Genomic DNA, 21,447 nt, shown 5'->3' with positions numbered 1-21,447 from the left:
TTTTGACATTCGGAATTAACTTTTATTAAAAAAACAATCTATCGACTCTAAATGCTTGAACAAAATATAAATTAATCCATAAACATCCCTCTACAAATTCCAATAAAAGGTTGAAGTTCATCAATGTAGCAAAGAGCCCAAAGTAGCAAAGGTAAGACACTAAAAATGACTGTCCACGTCATTAAATTTGAGGTAGACTTTTCTTCAGGTACACTTTCTTCATCTTCAGGTCCCATGAAGCTAAAAATCAGATAACTCTAGAGTTAACACAATGACCCACGTTAAGCCTACTTCGGTTACCATGAACAGTGTTGAGAACGACAAACTTGCAACCAAATAATTATGATCAACAAACCGAAAAATTCTCTGAAAAATAAGTGTTTTGCAAATTGATACTTTAAAATCCAAAACAGAAAACTGAAAACCTACCTTCCTTCTTCATGATGTAATGGATTGTAAGTACCATTTTCTTTCACAACTTTATTAGTTAATTCGTATAGAACGTAACAGGCCATACAAATACATAAGATCACATGTGAAAGTGTCCCGTTATTCCATATACGACTTTCTAGTTGAAGATCAAGTACTTATTAACATCTGAACCTTCCTAGTGATAGAAATATAATCCACCTAATTCCCAATGCATGTGCCAAGGCTTAATGACCGTGGTTTTTAACAGTCAAAACAATGTGTCGTCTGCCTCAGAGTCCAAAATATTGGAACGTTTCAAATCTGAACCAAAAAATGCATAATTTTTTTGGTGCGTACTTGTGAGTTATAGAACTCGCGTTAAGCCTTGGCACAAGCATCGAGAATAAAGTGGATTACTCACCCTGTACAGTTGGACTAACTACTATAGCGAAAGATAAAACGGATGGAATTACGTATATAGCCTTAAATCATACAGATACAACGTTTTCGCCCCGATGTGGGTGGTTGATTCATATCCGAATGAGATTAAAGATAATCCGATTATTTTCGTAAATCAGGAAATGGGGAAAAATATTTTCGTTAACTTACGATCCATATCCAACTGTCAGGATCATTTAGCTACAAAAAATGGGGGGGTCTATAAGCTGCTTGAGAGCAAACTTGAAAGCAAAAGTTCGTAGATAAAACCAAAAAGTATACTTGACTGGAGCTTGCTGTCGCCGTGCAATATGAGAAACATCCCACAATTTCTCAGAATAGTTAACTTACATAGTTTTCAGACAAGGAGGATTCATACCATTAAAATAAGGAGACCTGGCTCTGACTTTGGCATCCTTGTGTAAATGGTATGAATACACCTAGTCTGAATGACAGCTCTAGTTATCGATAATAAACGTTTTCATCGCCACCCTAAACCTTTGACCTAAAAAAGAAGCTCACCTGTGATTGGTTTATTCTTGTAGGGGTTGAGGGGCTTCTCATTTTACATGGCTCCTATAGAGATATCTCAGTTGTGACGTTAGTGCTTAGGTAAAACGCCACAGGCTTAGCTTTGGCAGTGGGCTGCCATGTTTGGTACCACTTTGGTTCTATGAGCAAATAACATGGGTGACGTCACACCAAGGCGTCTGAGATAGCTTTATACACAGCCAAAGACTGGTTGACTAAGTTGTGAACGAAGTATACTTATTTGTATTTATCTATAGACTTTTGCTCCTCATACTTATCAGTATAAAATTATTTATTATGTAACGAAAAATCAAACCTTGGGTCATAGATTAAAAACACATACCTGTACAAAGGCAGCCATGGCAAAGAAAACACTCATGATAAAGTTGCATATCCTCCATAATTTAGTTTCATTAACGACAGTTCCCATCTTGGCTTTGAATTCATCAGTAAAATCCAAAATAAACCTCTTACTGGCTAGCTTAGCTATAGGCGTTTTCAGTCCTTATCGCTTAGTAAACAATTTTTAAGGGAACTTTTGGGAACTTTCCGTACATATCCAGTTAGCCCGCCTCCACCACTCTGAATCTGAAAGTCCACCAGCGGTTACACACGCACCGTCACTAAGAGGACTTGTCCGAACGAATTTTCTCGTCTAGGAGTGACTGGACATACATTGAAAAGCAATGTAATAAGATTTCCGCCCAATATCTTATTTTTAACGGGTGGGGGAACCCACGAACTTGGCTCTGATTGGTTAGAAAAATAAAATGGGGAGGTGTATATATATATATATGTATATGTATGCTTTAGCAAGGTTTTGCGTGTTTTCAAGCTGGGAGATTATACGGATAGAGTCAAGAAGTATCATTACAAGCATAAGTTTATAAGTGATATGTTCCGTTCCATAAGTATGAATGACACTACCTACTACAAGTTCGTAATGCTACTGAGATGGACTTACAGCCCTCGAGATAACTAGTTCGAGATGGAGAACGACAATTAAGCGAGTCAATTGAAGTCCTAACTACACTCGGTGGGTGGTTAATTAATTTTGCAGGACCAAGTTTCATCTAGGTCCTATTTAGTCTGAACTTACTAAGTTACCCAAATTTGACAGCAGCGCCATACTCACCAGGCGTATGTCGCTTTACCCTGAATCTTCAATCACTTCAAAATTACAAGCTCCAGTTTGTAAGTTACCAGTGACAAACTTGTGGAACTTATCTTATAAACTTATGTCTTTCCTGAGGGGGGGGGACGTAAAAAAATATCTGTGTTCTTTAGGGTATTTCAAGGACACTCTAAATTGTAAATCGATCACTGTTTAATAACAAATTAACATCGAGTCTATTATCAGCAATGACTGTACTTTCCTACCTTTAAAGACGTAGAGTTTATCATAAAATTAACATATTTTCAATGGGGGCAGACCTAACACTTCTTACAACCGCTAATACAGCAAAAGATAACTTCGTAGTATTTCTGAATAATTAAAAAAATAAACCTACATAGTTTAAAGTACGCTGATAACAGCCAATAACTAAAACTATTGCGTAAAGAGCTCGTAAGAGACACTTACCCTTAAAGGCTCTGAAATTTGAATACGTCATAGACACGTGAGTGACGTGACTGAGGAAATGGCGTGGTTCAAAGAAAATAATCAGTTTCGGGGAATTCGCCAACTGCAATCTCATGAAAAACAAATATTAGCTGCATCCAGTGACGTCCCACTGCATGTGTATTCGTCACGTGGTACCTGTGACGTGTTTCAAAATTATTTTTACGTTTTTACCCACCCTCTGACACTCTTTACAGCCACTTTAAAATATTATTTTAGAGATAGAACTTTAACAAGAAACACAAGTACCTAAAAAAACCCAAAAACAATTACCTGTAGATTAACTTCCTAAAAATATAAAACGTAGTTAAATCATTTCCGTGTTTACCTTGTATGTCCACATTTACTTCCTCGCACCATATATACTATAACTTATCTTATCTAAAAACATAACCGATGTCTACTAACAGACTAAAGAACGATATTACGAACACTGAATGATAAAATAAATAGATTTAGATATGGAAATCGTATACAGGGTGTTTCTGAAAAGTCCATCACAAATTAAGGGGCGTGTTTATGGGACCAAACTAAGCGGAAAGTACCAAAGAACATGGGGTGTACAACATTTTGTTACGGAGATATGGCCTTCCAAACATTCGCCCCTAAAACAAGGAAATATCCAAAAATGAGGAGTAACACTTAAGACCGACTAACCAGCTTGTTTAAAATTACTAGACAATTTCAATAGCCTTTAATCGAACAATTGATTTCTACCTTTACTAATCAGAAGCGTATAAATGAGTAGAAGTATGCCTACGGTGGTAATGTAAAATTAATCCCAAGTGACATGATGTTTCAAGATCTTCCCAGCACCAAGTAAAATGGTTCTGATTGAAGGGACTTTTATTAGCACAGCGTAAACAACGTTATTTTCAGGAATTAGTCCAAATGTCCACGGGCGGCATTACAAAAACGAGGCAGTCTTTCGAATGATACTTGGACATGTTGGAAGATCCCTGGCTTGTTCCTGTTATCTCAAACCGTAAAAAGCTACGCAAATCTTCATCATCACGGACAACACTCTTGTACGTTAGGTATGACCTTGAGAAAACCTAAAAGGACATCTCGAATGTATTTGAAAAACCCATCTCCAATTAAGGGGCGTGTTGTTTGTTTCCAACAGAGTAAACTCGCCCAGAGAACAATTACAATGCAGAGCCACGTTTCGGCGTTAATGGCCCACAAAGGTGGTCCCAAACAAAAGAACAAACTTTAATTTGTTTCGTTCAGTAAGTGTTTCATGTGTCATAGATAAAACGCCATGATTAATGCACAAAGAAAATGTTATTGACAAGTTTTCGGACCGCGATGCTGAAATGTGGTGGTGCACCATCGTGCATGAACCACATTCTGTTTATTAAACCTAAGGGTACGTCTTCGAGTAGTTCTGGTAAATCGTCCCGTAAGAACTACAAGTAAGCCACACCGTTTAACCTGGGCTCTAGGAAATATGGCCCAATTAAATTGTCACCCACAATACTACACCACACGTTTAAGCTGAATTGTACTTTGTGAATTCTAACGCAAGTTGCGTGTGGTTTTTTCTTAATCAGCAAACCAATTGGCGGCTGCTTGTTTTTGGATCGTCCTCGAAAATAGTGAGAACTTCGCCTATTCTTAAAAAACAGAGCACTAAAACAGAGCACTATGTTTTTTAAGAAAGGAATAAAAGAGGTTTCACGTACATGTGTTTGTTTTATTAAACTCATAATTCAACGAAGTCTGTTACAATGCCTTTCTTCACAAATGCCGAATATGCGGATATGCACCTAATGTATGGACTAGCCGAGGGGAATGCCGCTGCAGCTGTACGCTTGTATCAGGAAAGATTTCCGCAGAGGCGACTACCAAATCGACTGACGTTCGAGGCTGTGGACAGACGTTTGAGGCAAGATGGACGAATCCAACCGGCTGGACCTCAACCTAGAGCGAGAGCCATCCCAGAGGCCGTAGAAGACGAAGTTCTCACCATTTTCGAGGACGAGCCTGAATCAAGTACCCGCCAAGTTGGTCGCCGATTAGGCGTAAACCACACGCTCGTGTGGAAAATCCTCAGAAGCCACCGGTTTCATCCTTTCCATGTTCAAAAAGTTCAAGGTTTGAATCCAGCGGACTACCCACGACGCACGGCGTTTTGTCAGTGGTTTCTGGCTAAAGTAAACGATATCGATTTCCCACGGGATTTGTTGGTTACTGACGAAGCTAACTTTTCACGGGATGGTATTATTAACTTACATAATAAACATCAATGGTCCCAGCTAAACCCCCACGCAACTTGCGTTAGAAGTCACCAAGTACAATTCAGTTTAAACGTGTGGTGTGGTATTGTGGGTGACAATTTAATTGGGCCATATTTCCTAGAGCCCAGGTTAAACGGTGTGGCTTACTTGCAGTTCTTACGGGACGATTTACCGGAACTACTCGAAGGCGTACCCTTAGGTTTGGTAAACAGAATGTGGTTCATGCACGATGGTGCACCACCACATTTCAGCATCGCGGTCCGAAATTATCTTAACGCGACCTTCCCTTTGCGGTGGTTAGGTCGAGGTGGACCTGTGGAGTGGCCTGCTCGATCACCCGATCTGAACCCTTGTGATTTCTTTCTTTGGGGCCACCTGAAAGACTTAGTTTATCAGACTGAAGTGCCCGATGTTGAAGAGCTACGTCGACGAATAATTCACGGCTGTCAAACAATTCGCGAAACTCCAGGCATTTTTCAACGTGTAAGGGAATCATTTGTAAGACGTGCTAATGTGTGCCTTAACGCGGGTGGTGAACACTTTGAACAATTTTTGTAACTAGTTGCAATTAAATGTTAAAACTTGTCAATAAATTCATTTTCTTCGTGCATTAATCATGGCGTTTTATCTATGACAAATGAAACACTTACTGAACGAAACAAATTAAAGTTTGTTCTTGTTTTTGGGACCACCTTTGTGGGCCATTAACGCCGAAACGTGGCTCTGCATTGTAATTGTTCTCTGGGCGAGTTTACTCTGTTGGAAACAAACAACACGCCCCTTAATTGGAGATGGGTTTTTCAAATACATTCGAGATGTCCTTTTAGGTTTTCTCAAGGTCATACCTAACGTACAAGAGTGTTGTCCGTGATGATGAAGATTTGCGTAGCTTTTTACGGTTTGAGATAACAGGAACAAGCCAGGGATCTTCCAACATGTCCAAGTATCATTCGAAAGACTGCCTCGTTTTTGTAATGCCGCCCGTGGACATTTGGACTAATTCCTGAAAATAACGTTGTTTACGCTGTGCTAATAAAAGTCCCTTCAATCAGAACCATTTTACTTGGTGCTGGGAAGATCTTGAAACATCATGTCACTTGGGATTAATTTTACATTACCACCGTAGGCATACTTCTACTCATTTATACGCTTCTGATTAGTAAAGGTAGAAATCAATTGTTCGATTAAAGGCTATTGAAATTGTCTAGTAATTTTAAACAAGCTGGTTAGTCGGTCTTAAGTGTTACTCCTCATTTTTGGATATTTCCTTGTTTTAGGGGCGAATGTTTGGAAGGCCATATCTCCGTAACAAAATGTTGTACACCCCATGTTCTTTGGTACTTTCCGCTCAGTTTGGTCCCATAAACACGCCCCTTAATTTGTGATGGACTTTTCAGAAACACCCTGTATACGTCTAGCAAACAGAGAGAGCTCTTTCGACAGAAGTCGACTACTTTTGCCTTTTCGAAGATAAGGGTCTTGAAAAACACTTTTTCATTTACACAGACGAAATATCAAATATGGAAAACCAATAATAATACACGTCCAATAATAGCTAAGGACATCCTTAAAATATCGCACTGCACGCAAGTGGGCGTTCATAATAAATTGTTTCTATAAGAATATGTATAACTTTTAAGGGTAGCTTATAGCAAAAGTTCATAGATCGAAACAAAAAGTCTACTTCATTGAAGCTTGCTGGTGCCGTGTGATATGAGAAACGCCCCCCTTTACCTCTCAGAATAGTGTCAACCCCCACTGTGTATGATTATCTTCACGACCGTAGCACAGGAACAGGAGTGAATAGGCTTTCTATAGAGCTATGTCAGTTGTGATGTCAGTGCCTAGGTAAAACGTAAGGGGCTTAGCTTTGGCAGTGGGCGGCCATGTTTGGTACCGCTTCAGTTCTATGGGCAAATAGCATGGATGACGTCATACTAAGACTTCTGTATTAGCTCTATACATCTCTGACCCTCCAAAAAGCTCTTCTCTGATGGGTTGGTTCGAGTAGCGGTTCAGAGAAGGATCGTTAGCTACTTAGCTTCTCATTATACGTGGCGTCTACACTACAAACTTAAGACTGGGAACTGTGGACGTAGTACACTTTTTATTTTAATCTATGAACTTTTGCTTATGGTGACACGAAACGGGCCTATTTTGCAAACGGGACATCTTGTTATAAGTAAAAGGCGCCAAATACTGATGATTAATAGTGTCTCTGCCTATAAATGTCTTCGCGACTTCGCGTGACTCGAGCACTAGAATTATAACCACCAATTGACACGACAAACACCTTAGAACGAACACGAAGACGATGTAGGCAGGACCTGCCAATTTTAATTGAGGTGGAAATAGAGATAAAAGTATTGGAATAGAAAGTATGGTCTGCAATTGTTACAATACAATCACTCCATTTCTGGTTATGAGACGTTGCATCAAAGCGCCAATGCTGAATGACAACCAATCAGAGATATCCTGAAAGCTGAACCTAAAGGAGTAAAACCCGTACAATGCAAATAACCTTCTATTCCAGTACAATTTTCTCTGATAGAAAGCTCTAGGCTTGGAAAAATTCCTACCTTGCTTAGCTTGGAATGGAAGTTGGAACCCTACGCCTTCTTGGGTTGCATTTTATACCTAATTTCAGGTGATAATACTGAAGAAGTGTGCCACTCTGTACGCTCTTAATATTCTTTAGTTATGTAACATGAATGATTCTTCCCAGGCTGACCCCTCACTTTTTTGTTAATTTGCTCGATCCCGCTCATCAAGCTTAATTAAGATGGGCATATAACTATCGCTCACCGTGCTAGGGTGAATTAACTATAACTGTTTTTGGTATTTACTAAATCCCAATGCAGCAATCAATTAACCTTTGTACAAACCTTGATTGTCTTAATTGACGTGGGACAAAAATTAATTAACACACAAGCGCATGCGCCTTGGCAAATAGTTAAGCAACGCTAATAGATATAGTAATGCTGAGGAATTAACTATTTACATGGCGTATGTGCATGAGTCAGTTTAGCAATTAACCTTGCCTATAATAAATGTTAATTCTGATGAACGGTTAGTATTGAAGAATCACGTTATTATTACGATACCCGCTTTGTGGTGGTTGGTACACTTCCCTCGAAGAAGAGAAGTATTATATTCTTCTGGATGTAATTTTGAAAGCTATTACACTTACAACCGCTTTTAAAACCCAAAGAGCAGGAACATGATGGATTACGCAATCTGAGATTACACGACTTCAGATCTATGCTTTTCAAAACTATGTTTTTTATTGAATTTTAGAACTACAATGACAACTTTAGCAAGTTTGCAACAAAATACAGGATCCAATTGGTAATAGGTTTACAAAAACAACTTATTTTTGTGTTTAGGTAGTGGATTTGTTTTTGTGTTTGTTTTTTTCAAATTACATGTTACAAAGCGTGAAGTTATACAGAGAACAAAATGGAACCCGGAAGAAAAATATTTCCAATTAAACAAACTTAATTAGTTTGTTTTAATTGTTGATAAGGATTGGGACAGTAATTAATTATTTTTAGAGAAATTTAGAAAAATTGCGGATTATTTTGAAAGGTTTACAAGGAAGGATTAAATGGATAAATTAATTGACGTAAGACTTTAATTACCATTAATTAATTTTGATTAATAATATTGTGGTATATTATATTTTGAAACTGGGAAAAAAATCAGAGTGTGTGATTTATAGCTAGCCTAGGAATAATTTTGAGTCAATAATGATAAGGGTGGAATTTTTCGATTCTGAGGGTATTTAAATATGTTGACAATTTTGTCTACAACCCGATGACAATTCTGTCTACAACTCGTTGACAGTTTTGTCTACAGCTCTTTGATAATTGTTGAACAATTTGGTCTACAACACGTTGACAGTTGGGGGATAATTTAGCCTTCAATCCGTTGACAATTGTCGAACAATTTTGTCTACAACCCGATGAAAATTTTGTCTACAACCCGATGACAATTCCGTCTACAACCCGATGAAATTTTTGTCTACAATCCGTTGACAATTCTGTCTACAACCCATTGACAATTGTCGATGAATCTTGTCTACAACCCGTTGACAATTTTAGGGCAATTTTGTCTACAACCCATTGACAATTGTCGAACAATTTTGTCTACAATCCGTTGACAATTTCCAGAAATTTTATCTACAACCCGCTGACCATTGTGTGACAATTTTGTCAACAACCCGTTGACAATTGCGGCAAAATTTTGACTACAACCCGTTGACAATTGTGTGACAATTTTGTCTACATCCTGTTGACAGTTACGCAAAAATTTAGTCTACATCCCGTTGACAAATGTGTAACAATTTTGTCTACATCCCGTTGACAAAAACTGACAACTGTCAACGACACTATACTATACCAAAACAGAAATTAAGTTTATCATTCTTGACAATTGTCTACAACCCCTTGACAAAAATTGACAACTGTCAACGACGCTATACTATACCAAACAGAAATATAAGTTAATAATTCTTGAAAATTGTTTACAACCCCTTGACAAAAATTGACAACTGTCAACGACGCTGTACAATACCAAACAGAAATCGAAGTTAATCAATTTAAAGAAGCAAATAATATAACGATCTACCAAAAAAAATTTGACGTGGAGAGGGGGGGGCGTGGTTAAGGAAATTTACTATCATTAAAAAAATGGCTTAATTAAATTTAATTACGTAAGGTGTTGTTGTTGTTGTTGTTGCATAAACTACTTCAATCCCCTCCAAACATTCACTCCTCTTGACGACAGTGAAAGTGAAAAATCATAGAAATTTTTTCATTTAATTAATTTAAAAATTAATTAGCAATTGATCGCAAAAAATTGAAATAATTAAAAAAATTCTAAATTGGAGGTTATTAGTAGTAGTTTTTACGTAATTCTCCTGGAATTTAAACCAATCAACCACCTTTATTTTTGTAGCAGTAATAAACGTTATTGGGCAAAAAAATTAATCATCTCATATTGTTTTAATTTAATTAAACAACTAATTAACCGTTTTCTATAATTAGAAATCGATTAATTATACCCCCGAGTGGTACTTAGGTACTTCTTCCATTTTTATTTTTAAACACATTAATTTTTCTATAATTCTTTATGCCCGTTCTTTCCTTTTTAAGCCTTTGTTTAAAACTTTTTTTATACTTCTAAGCCATTTTTTATTTATTTTTATTTGATTTTTTTTGACCAAAAATTGAGCCCACAACAGTAGGCGAAATGTCGGTAACATTACTTATTTATTTTTTTAATATAAACCTCGACATAACTTGTTGTGGCTGTTTATTTTGTTGTTGTTTATTTTTTGGGCGGCGACGATGTCGTGAAAACATTATTTTGTTACTTTTATTTATTTGTTTACGCGTTTTTGAACAATTTTAACCCAGTAAAATCTTTTTTACTTTGGCCAATTTCACACCCATGAAGTCCAGCCTTCGTATAGGACAGCTAGGTTATCCAAATTGGTCGCCTCTTTGATCACGTAATCAACCTAGATTCGTTAATTAAGAGAATTTCCTTGATTTCTATGGAACGTGGTATACTTAGGTTTCTAATCTTATGGCAATGTAACATAACATTATACCAGGGATAGATTTAATTTTAGAAGTAGGAATGGAGAACAGAGTAATATCTGGGCGCGCGTCAAAGTCCCGGACGGACCCCCTTCCACGGGACGGAGGGGGGGGGGTATGAAAGAATTCAGAGGCGGGAGGGTCATAGCGACAGAGAGAGGTAAAAAGGGATTACGTCATTATTTTTCGCCGTCCCCGTCAGCAACGTCATCAAAACGTAGTTTAAGTGAGTGGGCCAATAAGATAATTTAAACTTTTCGTTAGTGTTGGAGGGAGCTAGGGCTCTATACTGGGTGGGCTATGAGTCGGAATAACTGAAGTAAATACTAACCGTTCTCCATTCCTACTTCTAAAATTAAATTTATCCCTGATTATATAGACACGTCAAGTCTGCATCCCAGGTCATAAATTAACCTGTCCTTCAAATAAGAAACTAACAATAGCATAAAAGCCAAGCCTCCAGTTAGCGTCACGGTTATTTATGGCCACTTTAGGGCATAACAACCATCATAGTGAACCCCCGCTGACAGTTGAAGAGGGGGAGATACCCAATTGGTAATGGTTGAGATACGATCGCGTCAAGATAACACACAGAGAAAATGTCATTGTACCAATAGTGCCAGGTAAAGTTGTCGCCATTTACGATTTTACAAGTATAAGCGCGAACCCCTTTTTCTCAATGGCAGTGGGCAGTACTTTGTAGGCCGGCCTTCCATCGCCCCTTTTTGTTAAAGTAGGAATACATACAGCTACTAGGAATCATTGCGCCCTCATATATATATCCCATGTTAATTTATATGAATTCGGGATTGAGAACTTACTATCACCCGTCACGCCAAGGTCATAATTCTGATGGCGTCTGGTAGCAACGCGAGTTCCTAGACGCGCAAGGCTCAAATGCAACAGGCAGCCAGATAGATTATTAATTCGCAATGCGTAAAATTCGATTATACATAATGATAAGTCAAGCTAGCTCCTCCCATAAAACCCGCCTAGGTACGTTGAGAAATTAAAATGGTGGATACACAATAATTCCTATTGTCTTTATGTATTCCTGGTAAGGTTCACAAAACCCACAAAAGCAAGAGAGAGAGAGAGAGATAAATGGGACTAACCTGTTCAGCCACAGACGATCTCTTATTAGGGTCGGGATCTCTACCATCCAACTTCATCTTGACACGTTTCCAGACATTTGTCGCGTAAGTATTTCGTTCTTGAATAACTGTCAAAGAAACCAACCGGACCCCAAACTTAATAACCAAACCCTAAACCCAACCCAACTGAAGAAAACCAGCCTAATAATATCTTGGCCAATCAAAGACTTCAAAGGGTATCTTACCTTTTCCGGTTCTAGGATCACGTGTTACTGTTCCCTTCTTGGAATTTTCAGTTGAACCTTGACGTGGTGGATGATTTTGACTTGTTGGTGAAACACCAGAGAGATGTTCTTGAGCTTTAAGGCGATTGGCGGTGCTTTTAGGGTTAGATGAAATGGTCTCTTCTTTGACATCGGTAATAGATGGGCTCGTTTGTTTCAAACCTTTCAATAAAATAATTTAAACCCGCTTTTGAAGTTAATGATTGTTCCTGAGTGGCTAATTACTCTCCGATGCCCACCACCCCTAGTGTCCAAAATAATGAACTGGCCCTTGGACTTGTCCCCCATAGACCAGTAACCACCGCTTCTTGAATTTAAAAACTGGTCCATGCAATTAATAAACTCTAGATGCAAACAGTCCAAAATAATAAACTGGCCCTTGGACGTGTCCCTTCCCCTTAGTTTGACCATGATTTGCAACTAATAAACTGGTCCAGAGGACCAGTAACCACCACTTCTTGAATTTAAAAACTGGTCCATGCAATTAATAAACTCTAGGTGCAAACAGTCCAAAATAATAAACTGGCCCTTGGACGTGTCCCTTCCCCTTAGTTTGACCATGATTTGCAACTAATAAACTGGTCCAGAGGACCAGTAACCACCACTTATTGAATTTAAAAACTGGTCCATGCAATTAATAAACTCTAGGTGCGAACAGTCCTACTTTCCATTTGGAATAATAAACTGGTCCTTAGACTTGTCCCCCCCCTTTAGTTTCCCTATGATTTGCAACTAATAAACTGGTCCCAAGGACCAGTAACCAACACTTCTTGAATTTAAAAACTGGCCCATGCAATTAATAAACTTACAGTGCGAACAGTCCTAGTTTCCAAAATAATAAACTGGCCCTTGGACTTGTCCCCCCCCCCTTAGTTTGACCATGATTTGCAACTAATAAACTGGTCCAGACGACCAGTAACCCCCACTTATTGAATTTAAAAACAAAACTGGTCCATGCAATTAATAAACCCTAGGTGCAAACAGTCCTAGTTTCCAAAATAATAAACTGGCCCTTGGACTTGTCCCCCCCTTAGTTTCCCCTATGATTTGCAACTAATAAACTGGTCCCAAGGCCCAGTAACAACCACTTCTTGAATTTAAAAACAAAACTGGTCCATGCAATTAATAAACCCTAGGTGCAAACAGTCCTAGTTTCCAAAATAATAAACTGGCCCTTGGACTTGTCCCCCCACCCCCCCTAGTTTCCCTATGATTTGCAACTAATAAACTGGCCCCAAGGACCAGTAACCACCACTTATTGAATTTAACAACTGGTCCATGCAATTAATAAACTCTAGGTGCAAACAGTCCTAGTTTAAAAAATAATAAACTGGCCCTTGGACTTGTCCCCTCCCCTTAGTTTGACCATGATTTGCAACTAATAAACTGGTCCAGAGGACCAGTAACAACCACTTCTTGAATTTAAAAACAAAACTGGTCCATGCAATTAATAAACTATAGGTGCAAACAGTCTCATGTCTCCATATGGAGTATTTGTATCGTAGAGTCACGTGGTGCTTGTGCCGTATTTAAAATATTTTGTACCCACTCGCCCCTGTCTACTTTACAGTCCCTTTAATTAACTTACCATTGGAATTGCTCATTGTCAAGGGTCCGGCCAACTCGAGTAACTCTTCGTAAACATCATAAGTCGTTCGTTTCAATTGTTCCAATTGGGAAGCGATTTTCTCAATTTGATTGGGTTCCATTTCTTCGTTATCGCGAATGACGTTGCATACTATTTTGGAGACACTCTCCGAAAAGGTTTTGTAGCGATTTATGTAGGCCTGAATCGGACCCTGATTACCGGAACCTTGTTCCTCCAGCTATATGATATGATTTAAAGCGAAGTTTTTTGTTATAGCTATATAACGTGAAAGGGGTGCATTGATAAAGGTGTAAAACTAAAAAGTGTACCTTTGCTAGGGATTTCAGTATGTTACGCAACTCCGACATGATTTTGTGATGAGTTGTTAACATATTGCGGATACTGTAGATGTGCGTTTTCACAATGTCCTACATTACAAAAGTATCGAGAAATTTGTTGTAAAATTGGCTATCGATGGCTGAAGGTTCAGATATTGGCAATGACTGTCAATGTGTCAATGAAATGGCTAAGGTTTTAAAGGTTGTTAACTACGCCTACTATTCGGATTATTATTGCTACTGAAGGTTCAGATATTGACAATGACTGTCAATGAAATGGCTACGATTTTAAAGGCTGTTATCTACGCCTACTATTCGGATTAATATTGTTACTGAAGGTGCAGATATTGGAATAATTAATTGAGTGTTATCTACGCGTAATATTGCTATTGAAGGTTCAGATATTGAAATATTATACATTGAGTGTTATCTATGCGTAATATTGCTATTGAAGGCTCAGATATTGAAATAATATATTGAGATATATACGAAAAATATTGCTGTTGAAGGTTCAGATATTAAAATAATACATTGAGTGTTACCTACGCGTAATATTGCTACTGAAGGTTCAGATAGTAAAATAACATATTAAGTGTTATGTACGCGAAATATTGCTATTGAAGGTTCAGATATTGAAATATTATATAGTGAGTGTTATCAAAGCGTAATATTGCTATTGAAGATACAGATATTGAAATAATACATTACGTGTTATTTACGCTTAATATTGCTATTGAAGGTTCAGATATTAAAGAAAATTGTAAAAAACATTTCACTTACCAAATGTGCGAAACACTCAATCTTTTGATTCTCTAATTTTTCTTTGCTGGCAGCTAAAAGCAAAGACACTTTCTCTAACAACTTGGCAATCCAATCTTGGGTAATTCCACCTTCTTCCGGAAGGGGCTTCAAAAAAATTATGTAAATATAATTTAAGTAGGCCTAGGTAGTAATTAATTTTAAGACCTACCAAAAGACTCAATAGGTGTTCCTCAATAGGAGTGGCTTGATTGCTACAACCCTCAGCTAACATACAACTCTCCTGGCATCTAATATTTAATCAACATTAACCTAACTATTCAATAATAATTAAATAATTAACCTTACTTGTTAATTAACGATAGAAAACTGTTATCGGAATTAATGGCTTCATTAGTTCGCGTTCGTAACGCTTCAAAATGTAGGATCGCGTTGCAAACGTTAACAAGCTCATGGGTAATTTGTGTCGAATTCTATTGGTCAAAACCAGTCACGTGTTACTCAAGGAAACTGGTTATAGTTTAATAAAGAAAAATAAATATAAACTTACAATAACCAGCCCCGTTTTCTTGGCAATGGCTATTTCAAATTCAGTTTGTGACGCGGCCAATGAAGGGTTAGCACCCGCTGCCCATTTCATACGTTGTTCGATACCAGCGGTCAAGCTTAAGTATCGATCCTGACTTGCAGCGACTGACGATTCCAAGGCAAGTAAGCCTTGAACGCTCTGAGGAAAAAGTTAGCTGTACTCATGAGGCGTAACTAAGCTACGGGGAGGAGATAGCGGGGTGTGGCTTCGGGAATGTCTCCTCCCCTTTCTCTCAAAATGGCGGATGAGATAACCATCCCATTGCTTACAGAGGGGTGTGGCTTCGCGAATAACCCCTCCCCTTTCCCTCAAAATGGCGGAAGAGATATCATTACCCGCAGAGGGGTGTGACTTCTGGAATAACTCAGCCCATTACCCGCAGAGGGACGAAGCATCGAGATTTACCCCTCCCCTTTCCCTCAAAATGGCGGAAGAGATAGTCACCCCATTGCCCGCAGAGGGGCGTGTCTTCGCGAATAACCCCTCCCCTTTCCCTCAAAATGGCGGAAATCATTTTCACACCATGGCTTGCATAATTAGTAAATACTTGAATGGTACATACCTTTCTCATTTCGGACATAACAGTGACTCTAGATGGTGGCACCACATTTTGTAAAGGCCCGATATTCCCTTGCACCAATAAATCTTCATAAAGCCATTGATGCCGAGCTAATTGCAACTGCAATCGATGAACGGTCGATTTGTATTGCACAATCGATTGATCGACTCTACGAGCCATATCGTCCTTTCTCCAAGCAGCGTCAAAGTTCTGAATCAACGTACGCGTTTGAGACAACTGCGGCGAGTTAAACTTGTCTAATCGCGAGCACACTTCGAAGGGTACTTTGGCCAACTGATCCAAAGCTACGCGTCCCTCAGCACCGATATCTCTTAACTCAATCTCGGCTGTGACGTCAGTATCCAAATATTTCATCAAACTGCATAACGCGAAACCGACGGCTTGAGACGCTAATCCCAAAACGTGTTTACGAATATATTCGGCGATGAATATTTTAATTGGTTTAAATAATTGGTCTTCCGTCGGTAAGTTATAATCAGGGGTCAAGTGAATATTGTTAATTTGCAAACTTTCAGCCATTCTTTGGGCCAATATAAAGAATTGTTGCATAGCGTGAAGTTTCTTTAGGAAGAATATGGCCGTTAAGTTGATACGTGTCCCCTCTAATTGTACAGGTGGCTTAAGAAGTAATAATTAATTATGCAATTAATTAAGTACTTTTAAATGAAGGGTGTTGCACAAAAGGGAGGGTAATTATAGGACTGAAGTACTTGAGTTGTATTACGTGGTTTTATAGGAAATCAATAACCCTCCCTTTTTGGATTGAATCCATGTAATATTTTTAATTACGTACCAAGAGAGCAGACGCTTCTCGTACAATATCAACTTTTTTCCATTGCGTTGGAATATCCAAAACAGCCAACGACTCCAAAAGGAAACACATATCAGAATCCAATTTCGAGAACAGACCGTTTAAACCCATATACAACATTTGTCCCGGTGAAAGTTCTTATAAAACCAAAGAAAAGACACATTTAAACCAATCGACAATTAAAAATTCATTCAAGAACATTATCATGTCGTCATGATGCCATTTTGTTGGTATTCAACTTACCAACTGCGTTAGGATCTAACGGTATAATGCTATTAAACTCTGTACGTAAATAGATCACAATCTGTAGCAGACCCGCGTCATTCATCTGAATAAAACACGAAATTAGGCATAAATCCCGTGAAAATAGACCAACTTTAAATACTGGTCTATGAACCCTTTTCAAAAAGTGGGAGGGACGTGGTATCCTCATTTTTACCAGTACCCTTTACCTTTGCATTATCCTATCCATTTAATCGCGTCCACTAACTTTTCGCGTGCATCACACAAAATAACTAACAAACTGAATACCAACGCATAACTCCGTTAGTATATTACATAACCACACGGAGACTTAACATTACGGTGTTCCAATTACCCCCGGACTTTGAAAAAGGGTTATTTACGATGTATACAACATACCTCTTTGCCAATAATAATATCCCGTGTATTTTTCTCTAACTGTTCCATGACAGTTTCCAAGGGTATTCCAACCCAATTAATTATATTATGAAGTTTCTCAATCATTTCTAAAACACTCGGTTCCTGAGTTTGTATTGACTTTACGGCTTCGGGTAGAATTATATTTTGAAAGTTTAAACTTAGATCCTCTAACGCGTTAAAAACGTTGTAGACGGCGAATACAGATTGTATTGCCGGGTCAACATCCGTTGAGTCCTGCAAATATTTAAATTAGCCCCCAAGAACGAGACGGTAATAGACCATTCCAAAAATTAGTTGCAGTAACAAAGTTTCCATTGTTAATTGCATAAGTTTATAAGTGATACGTTCCGTTCCATAAGTATAACACTAGCTATAGAAGTTCGTAATGCTACTGAGATGGACTTACAGTACTCGAGATAACTAGTTCGAGAAGGAGAACGACGGAATTAAGCGAGTCAATTGAAGTCCTACCTGCTACACTCGGTGCAGGTGGTTAATTAATTTTGCAGGACCAAGTTCAATCTAGGTCCTATTTAGTCTGAACTTACTAAGTTACCCAAATTTGACAGCAGCGTCCCACTCACCAGGCGTATGTCGCTTTACCCTGAATCTATGACCTCCCTACTTCAATCACTTCAAAATTACAAGCTCCAGTTTCTAAGTTACCAGAGATTAACAAACTTATCATGGAACGGAACATATCTTATGAACTTGTGTAAATGTTAAATGGTAAACGTACCAAATTTCGTTGTTGTACCATCCTGAACAACTGACAAATATGATTCATTGTACTGCATAGTTCATCTAAAAACCAATCACCCTCCCAAGATGTTAAATCCACAAGACAATCGCCAGCGGCTAATTATATTTAAGTTATTTAAGATTATAGCTAAGTTTAGGTTGAAAATAAAACCACATTCATTAAATATACTATTAGTTGTATTTTACCTGAGGCCGCATTTTCCATCATGAGCAATTTTTTGCCGAGACCGGAAACCATGCTTACAACGAAACATTGCAAACTCGAATAACCCTGCTCTCCATTTTCTAAAAGCATTAAAAGTTAGGCTTAAATCATTAACATCATATAGCTTATTAAATAGACCAGGGATAGATTTAATTTTAGAAGTAGGAATGGAGAACAGAGTAATATCTGGGCGCGCGTCAAAGTCCCGGAGCCCCTTCCACGGGACGGGGGGGGTATCAAAGAAGAGGCGGGTCATAGCGACAGAGGTAAAAAGGGATTACGTATTTTTCGCCGTTTCCGTCAGCAACGTTATTAAAACGTAGTTTAGGTCGGCCAATAAGGCAATTTAAACTTTTCGTTACGTGTTGGAGGGAGGGGCTCTATACTGGGTGGTCTATGAGTCGGAATAACTGAAGTAAATACTAACCGTTCTCTATTCCTGCTTCTAAAATTAAATCTATCCCTGATAGGGCCTTTCATGAAATTATAGGGTACTATAGGACAGGTTCAAAAATATAGGATTTTATAGGCCTCCTTCTCTATTTCCGAACTATATTACTGTACCTTTTAGGAAATGGGCTATGGCAGAACGGCTTTGTTCTAATAACGAAGCCAACATTTCAGGATCATCTAAACCTTCTCTACGACGTCTATCCAAGGCCTAATTATTTAATTAATGATGATATTTAAATATTTAATATTTTAATTAGTTTAATTGTTATTTTAAGGATAAATAAATAACGTACGTGCGATATTTTGGTATTGACATCAGCGATATGCGATTCAAGTTGAAATTGAACTGATATCGATATTTGAACCATGTTGATGTCAACACTATCAACGCGGTATTTGTTGTGAAATTCCGTGATTATTTGTTGACATCTAAATTGACTCAAAATTATTACTCAGATGAAAGGCATAGATATGCAAGGGTGTTCCATAAAGTTAGGGTAATTAAAGGACCGAAGTATGTACATGAGTGGGATGCGTGGATGGTTCTATGGGAAATCAACTGAATTTTGAGTGAATCGAAAATGTTAAATGTAACTTCCATGACCAGCCCTTAGATTTTGATTGAACAACCACAAGGGATGCATGTGCACCCCCCCCTAACCCACAAGTTACAAAAGAACATTGGGGAAGTGTTTATGATTGGATGTCTCAGTTAAATTTAATAAGTAAGAAACTGAACAGACAATGATTTCTAATTTAATGAAGGGGGTCATCCAATCATAAACACTTCTTCAATGTTCATTTATAACTTGTGGGTTAGGGGGTGCATGCATCCCTTGTGGGGGCTCAATCAAAATTCAAGGGCTGGTCATAGAAGTTACATTTAACATTTCATCGATTCACTCAAAATTCAGTTGATTTCCCATAGAACCATCCACGCATCCCACTCATGTACACACTTCGGTCCTATAATTACCCTATATTTTAAAAGAACACCCTTTATAATTTAAATTTAATTAAAATTAATTAAGAATATACCTATCAGTATTAAACTCAGTTAAAAGGCTTTCAAGCCAATATTTGAATTGATAACAACGATTTTGTTCAATATAATCAGGTGGATACTGCATAAGAACAAACAGTTAATAAATAAATACAACAAAATTTCTTCAGATATTCAAGTTTTTTTTTATATACAGATATGCAAGTTTTTGCAAACTTACATTCATTATAACTGTCGCGTAAGTTCGAACCAACTCGACGCAATTCCTCAACGCAGCTTTTTGCTGCTGCAACAACGAACCAAGCTCGGATTCAGCGTGTTCACTTTGTTGCACCAAATGTCCTTGTCCGGCTGTTTGCAAAAATTCCACAACGGGAGCAACTGAGAGGACATCAAGGGGTAAATCGTTCGTGGTTTCAGCACACCATTTCCCCAATTCAGGTCCGGTCATTGCAACAACAGCCATTGTGTGCAAATTTTGCCATTTATTGCATTCGGCAATTTTTTCCTTCACTGCTTCTTGCGTTGACATAACTACGTTTTTAACAATGGAATATTCTTCGTAACGTTGAGGCAAGGTGTACAACGAATGTTGATTGTTGCCCAATGCTTCTTCGAGAATTGCTCTTTGTTGGCAAGTATCTTGCAAATGGATTTCAGCCGCGTTTAAGTTCGATTGAGCTGCAACCCAATTTTTAAGGAACGCTTCCAGTTTGGGGAAGCTCTCAATTAACTCGTCTCTGTAAATTTCAGCAAAATTATGCAACAGGGACTTGCTATCCATGTTCTCGCAACACAATATAGCATAAGTTTATAAGTGATATGTTCCTTCCATAAGTATGAATGGCACTAGCTATACAAGTTCGTAATGCTACTGAGAGACTTGCAGTTCTCGAGATAACTAGTTCGAGAAGGAGAACGACGGAAGCGAGTCAATTGAAATCCTAACTACACTTGGTGGTGGTTAATTAATTTTGCAGGACCAAGTTCCATCTAGGTCCTATTTAGTCTGAACTTACTAAGCCCAAATTTGACAGCAGCGCCTCACCAGGCGTAATTCGCTTTACCCTGAATCTATGACCTACTTCAATCACTTCAGAATTACAAGCTCCAGTTTCTATGTTACCAGTGACAAACTTATGGATGGAACATATCTTATGAACTTATGGTTATACCTATTTTTAATCCAATCAGCCTTCATTTCGGCCACTCGTACAGCTAGCATTGCCTGAGCAATGTCTTGCTCCATTTGCTGTTTAGCCTGTTTAGTGTCAGAGGCGCCAATTTGACCTCCACCATAGACTGCGCCCGTATAACCACCTTCGTTACCGGGTGTCCAATCGACAAGGGGGTCGTATACGAAGGCCTCCAAAAGTGTCAAAAGAGTTTCGCGGCCTTTACGGAGCACACGCAGAACGTGTTCGCATGATACTCGAAATATTCCCTGTTGAGTGGTAACAGAGGAATT

The 21,447-nt window shown here is 38.3% G+C and overlaps 2 protein-coding genes and 1 long non-coding RNA gene across 6 annotated transcripts in view; 1 reads left to right on the top strand and 2 right to left on the bottom strand.

Annotated features, from left to right (window-relative positions):
• Nucleotides 1-3,447, bottom strand: LOC149618432 (transmembrane protein 220-like). 3 transcript variants are annotated; one of them, XM_089855002.1, is made up of 8 exons: nt 3,330-3,447; nt 3,180-3,250; nt 1,724-2,045; nt 1,021-1,050; nt 833-893; nt 430-568; nt 301-366; nt 1-240 (listed from the first exon to the last, which is right to left on the bottom strand). In XM_089855002.1, exons 3-8 carry the CDS (start codon nt 1,808-1,810, stop codon nt 72-74), a joined length of 552 nt encoding a protein of 183 aa, XP_089711128.1. In that variant the 5' UTR covers nt 1,811-2,045; nt 3,180-3,250; nt 3,330-3,447; the 3' UTR covers nt 1-71. The 3 variants fall into 3 exon arrangements, with proteins under 3 accessions (XP_089711128.1, XP_089711127.1, XP_089711129.1); XM_089855001.1 differs by adding an exon at nt 2,761-2,865 and having other exon boundaries at nt 2,963-3,425; XM_089855003.1 differs by lacking the exons at nt 1,724-2,045; nt 3,180-3,250; nt 3,330-3,447 and adding an exon at nt 1,372-1,645.
• Nucleotides 3,448-3,507: 60 nt separating this feature from the next.
• Nucleotides 3,508-5,858, top strand: LOC149618431 (uncharacterized). The gene is made up of 3 exons (XR_016375363.1): nt 3,508-4,038; nt 4,128-4,233; nt 5,546-5,858. It is a non-coding gene; the product is annotated as an uncharacterized LOC149618431 (long non-coding RNA).
• A 2,646-nt stretch (nt 5,859-8,504) lies between these two features.
• nonC (serine/threonine-protein kinase Smg1) overlaps nt 8,505-21,447 on the bottom strand; it is a 38,105-nt gene continuing 25,162 nt past the window's right edge. The window contains exons 24-43 of one of the 2 annotated variants that reach the window (XM_089854920.1): nt 21,155-21,423; nt 20,200-20,719; nt 20,015-20,100; nt 19,270-19,405; nt 19,088-19,184; nt 18,505-18,603; nt 18,296-18,414; nt 17,536-17,790; nt 17,137-17,221; nt 16,876-17,030; nt 16,065-16,700; nt 15,464-15,640; nt 15,262-15,386; nt 15,125-15,203; nt 14,935-15,060; nt 14,146-14,244; nt 13,817-14,054; nt 12,190-12,390; nt 11,966-12,072; nt 8,505-10,768 (exon numbers count right to left, since the gene is read on the bottom strand). In XM_089854920.1, the coding sequence (XP_089711046.1) occupies nt 10,691-10,768; nt 11,966-12,072; nt 12,190-12,390; nt 13,817-14,054; nt 14,146-14,244; nt 14,935-15,060; nt 15,125-15,203; nt 15,262-15,386; nt 15,464-15,640; nt 16,065-16,700; nt 16,876-17,030; nt 17,137-17,221; nt 17,536-17,790; nt 18,296-18,414; nt 18,505-18,603; nt 19,088-19,184; nt 19,270-19,405; nt 20,015-20,100; nt 20,200-20,719; nt 21,155-21,423 (3,687 nt within the window). In that variant the 3' untranslated portion in view covers nt 8,505-10,690. The remainder of the gene's footprint in view (nt 10,769-11,965; nt 12,073-12,189; nt 12,391-13,816; nt 14,055-14,145; nt 14,245-14,934; nt 15,061-15,124; nt 15,204-15,261; nt 15,387-15,463; nt 15,641-16,064; nt 16,701-16,875; nt 17,031-17,136; nt 17,222-17,535; nt 17,791-18,295; nt 18,415-18,504; nt 18,604-19,087; nt 19,185-19,269; nt 19,406-20,014; nt 20,101-20,199; nt 20,720-21,154; nt 21,424-21,447) is intronic. The other variant, XM_089854921.1, reaches the window with a different exon arrangement.

Source organism: Phalangium opilio, unplaced genomic scaffold (genome assembly GCF_054372755.1).
Source record: "Phalangium opilio isolate 3A_F unplaced genomic scaffold, DU_Popi_V2 ptg000209l_1, whole genome shotgun sequence".
In the NCBI taxonomy this organism is placed as follows: Eukaryota; Metazoa; Arthropoda; class Arachnida; order Opiliones; family Phalangiidae; genus Phalangium; species Phalangium opilio.
This window is presented reverse-complemented; position numbering and strand designations above follow the sequence as displayed.

Bases quoted from the DNA above. Each gene is read 5' to 3' on its own strand.
- LOC149618432 (XM_089855002.1), bottom strand. From the start codon at position 1,810: ATGGGAACTGTCGTTAATGAAACTAAATTATGGAGGATATGCAACTTT. The intron at 1,051-1,723 runs GTATGTGTTTTT...CATTTTTTGTAG, and splicing joins CCATGGCTGCCTTTGTACAG to CTAAATGATCCTGACAGTTG. The intron at 241-300 runs GTAACCGAAGTA...TCTGATTTTTAG, and splicing joins CGTTCTCAACACTGTTCATG to CTTCATGGGACCTGAAGATG.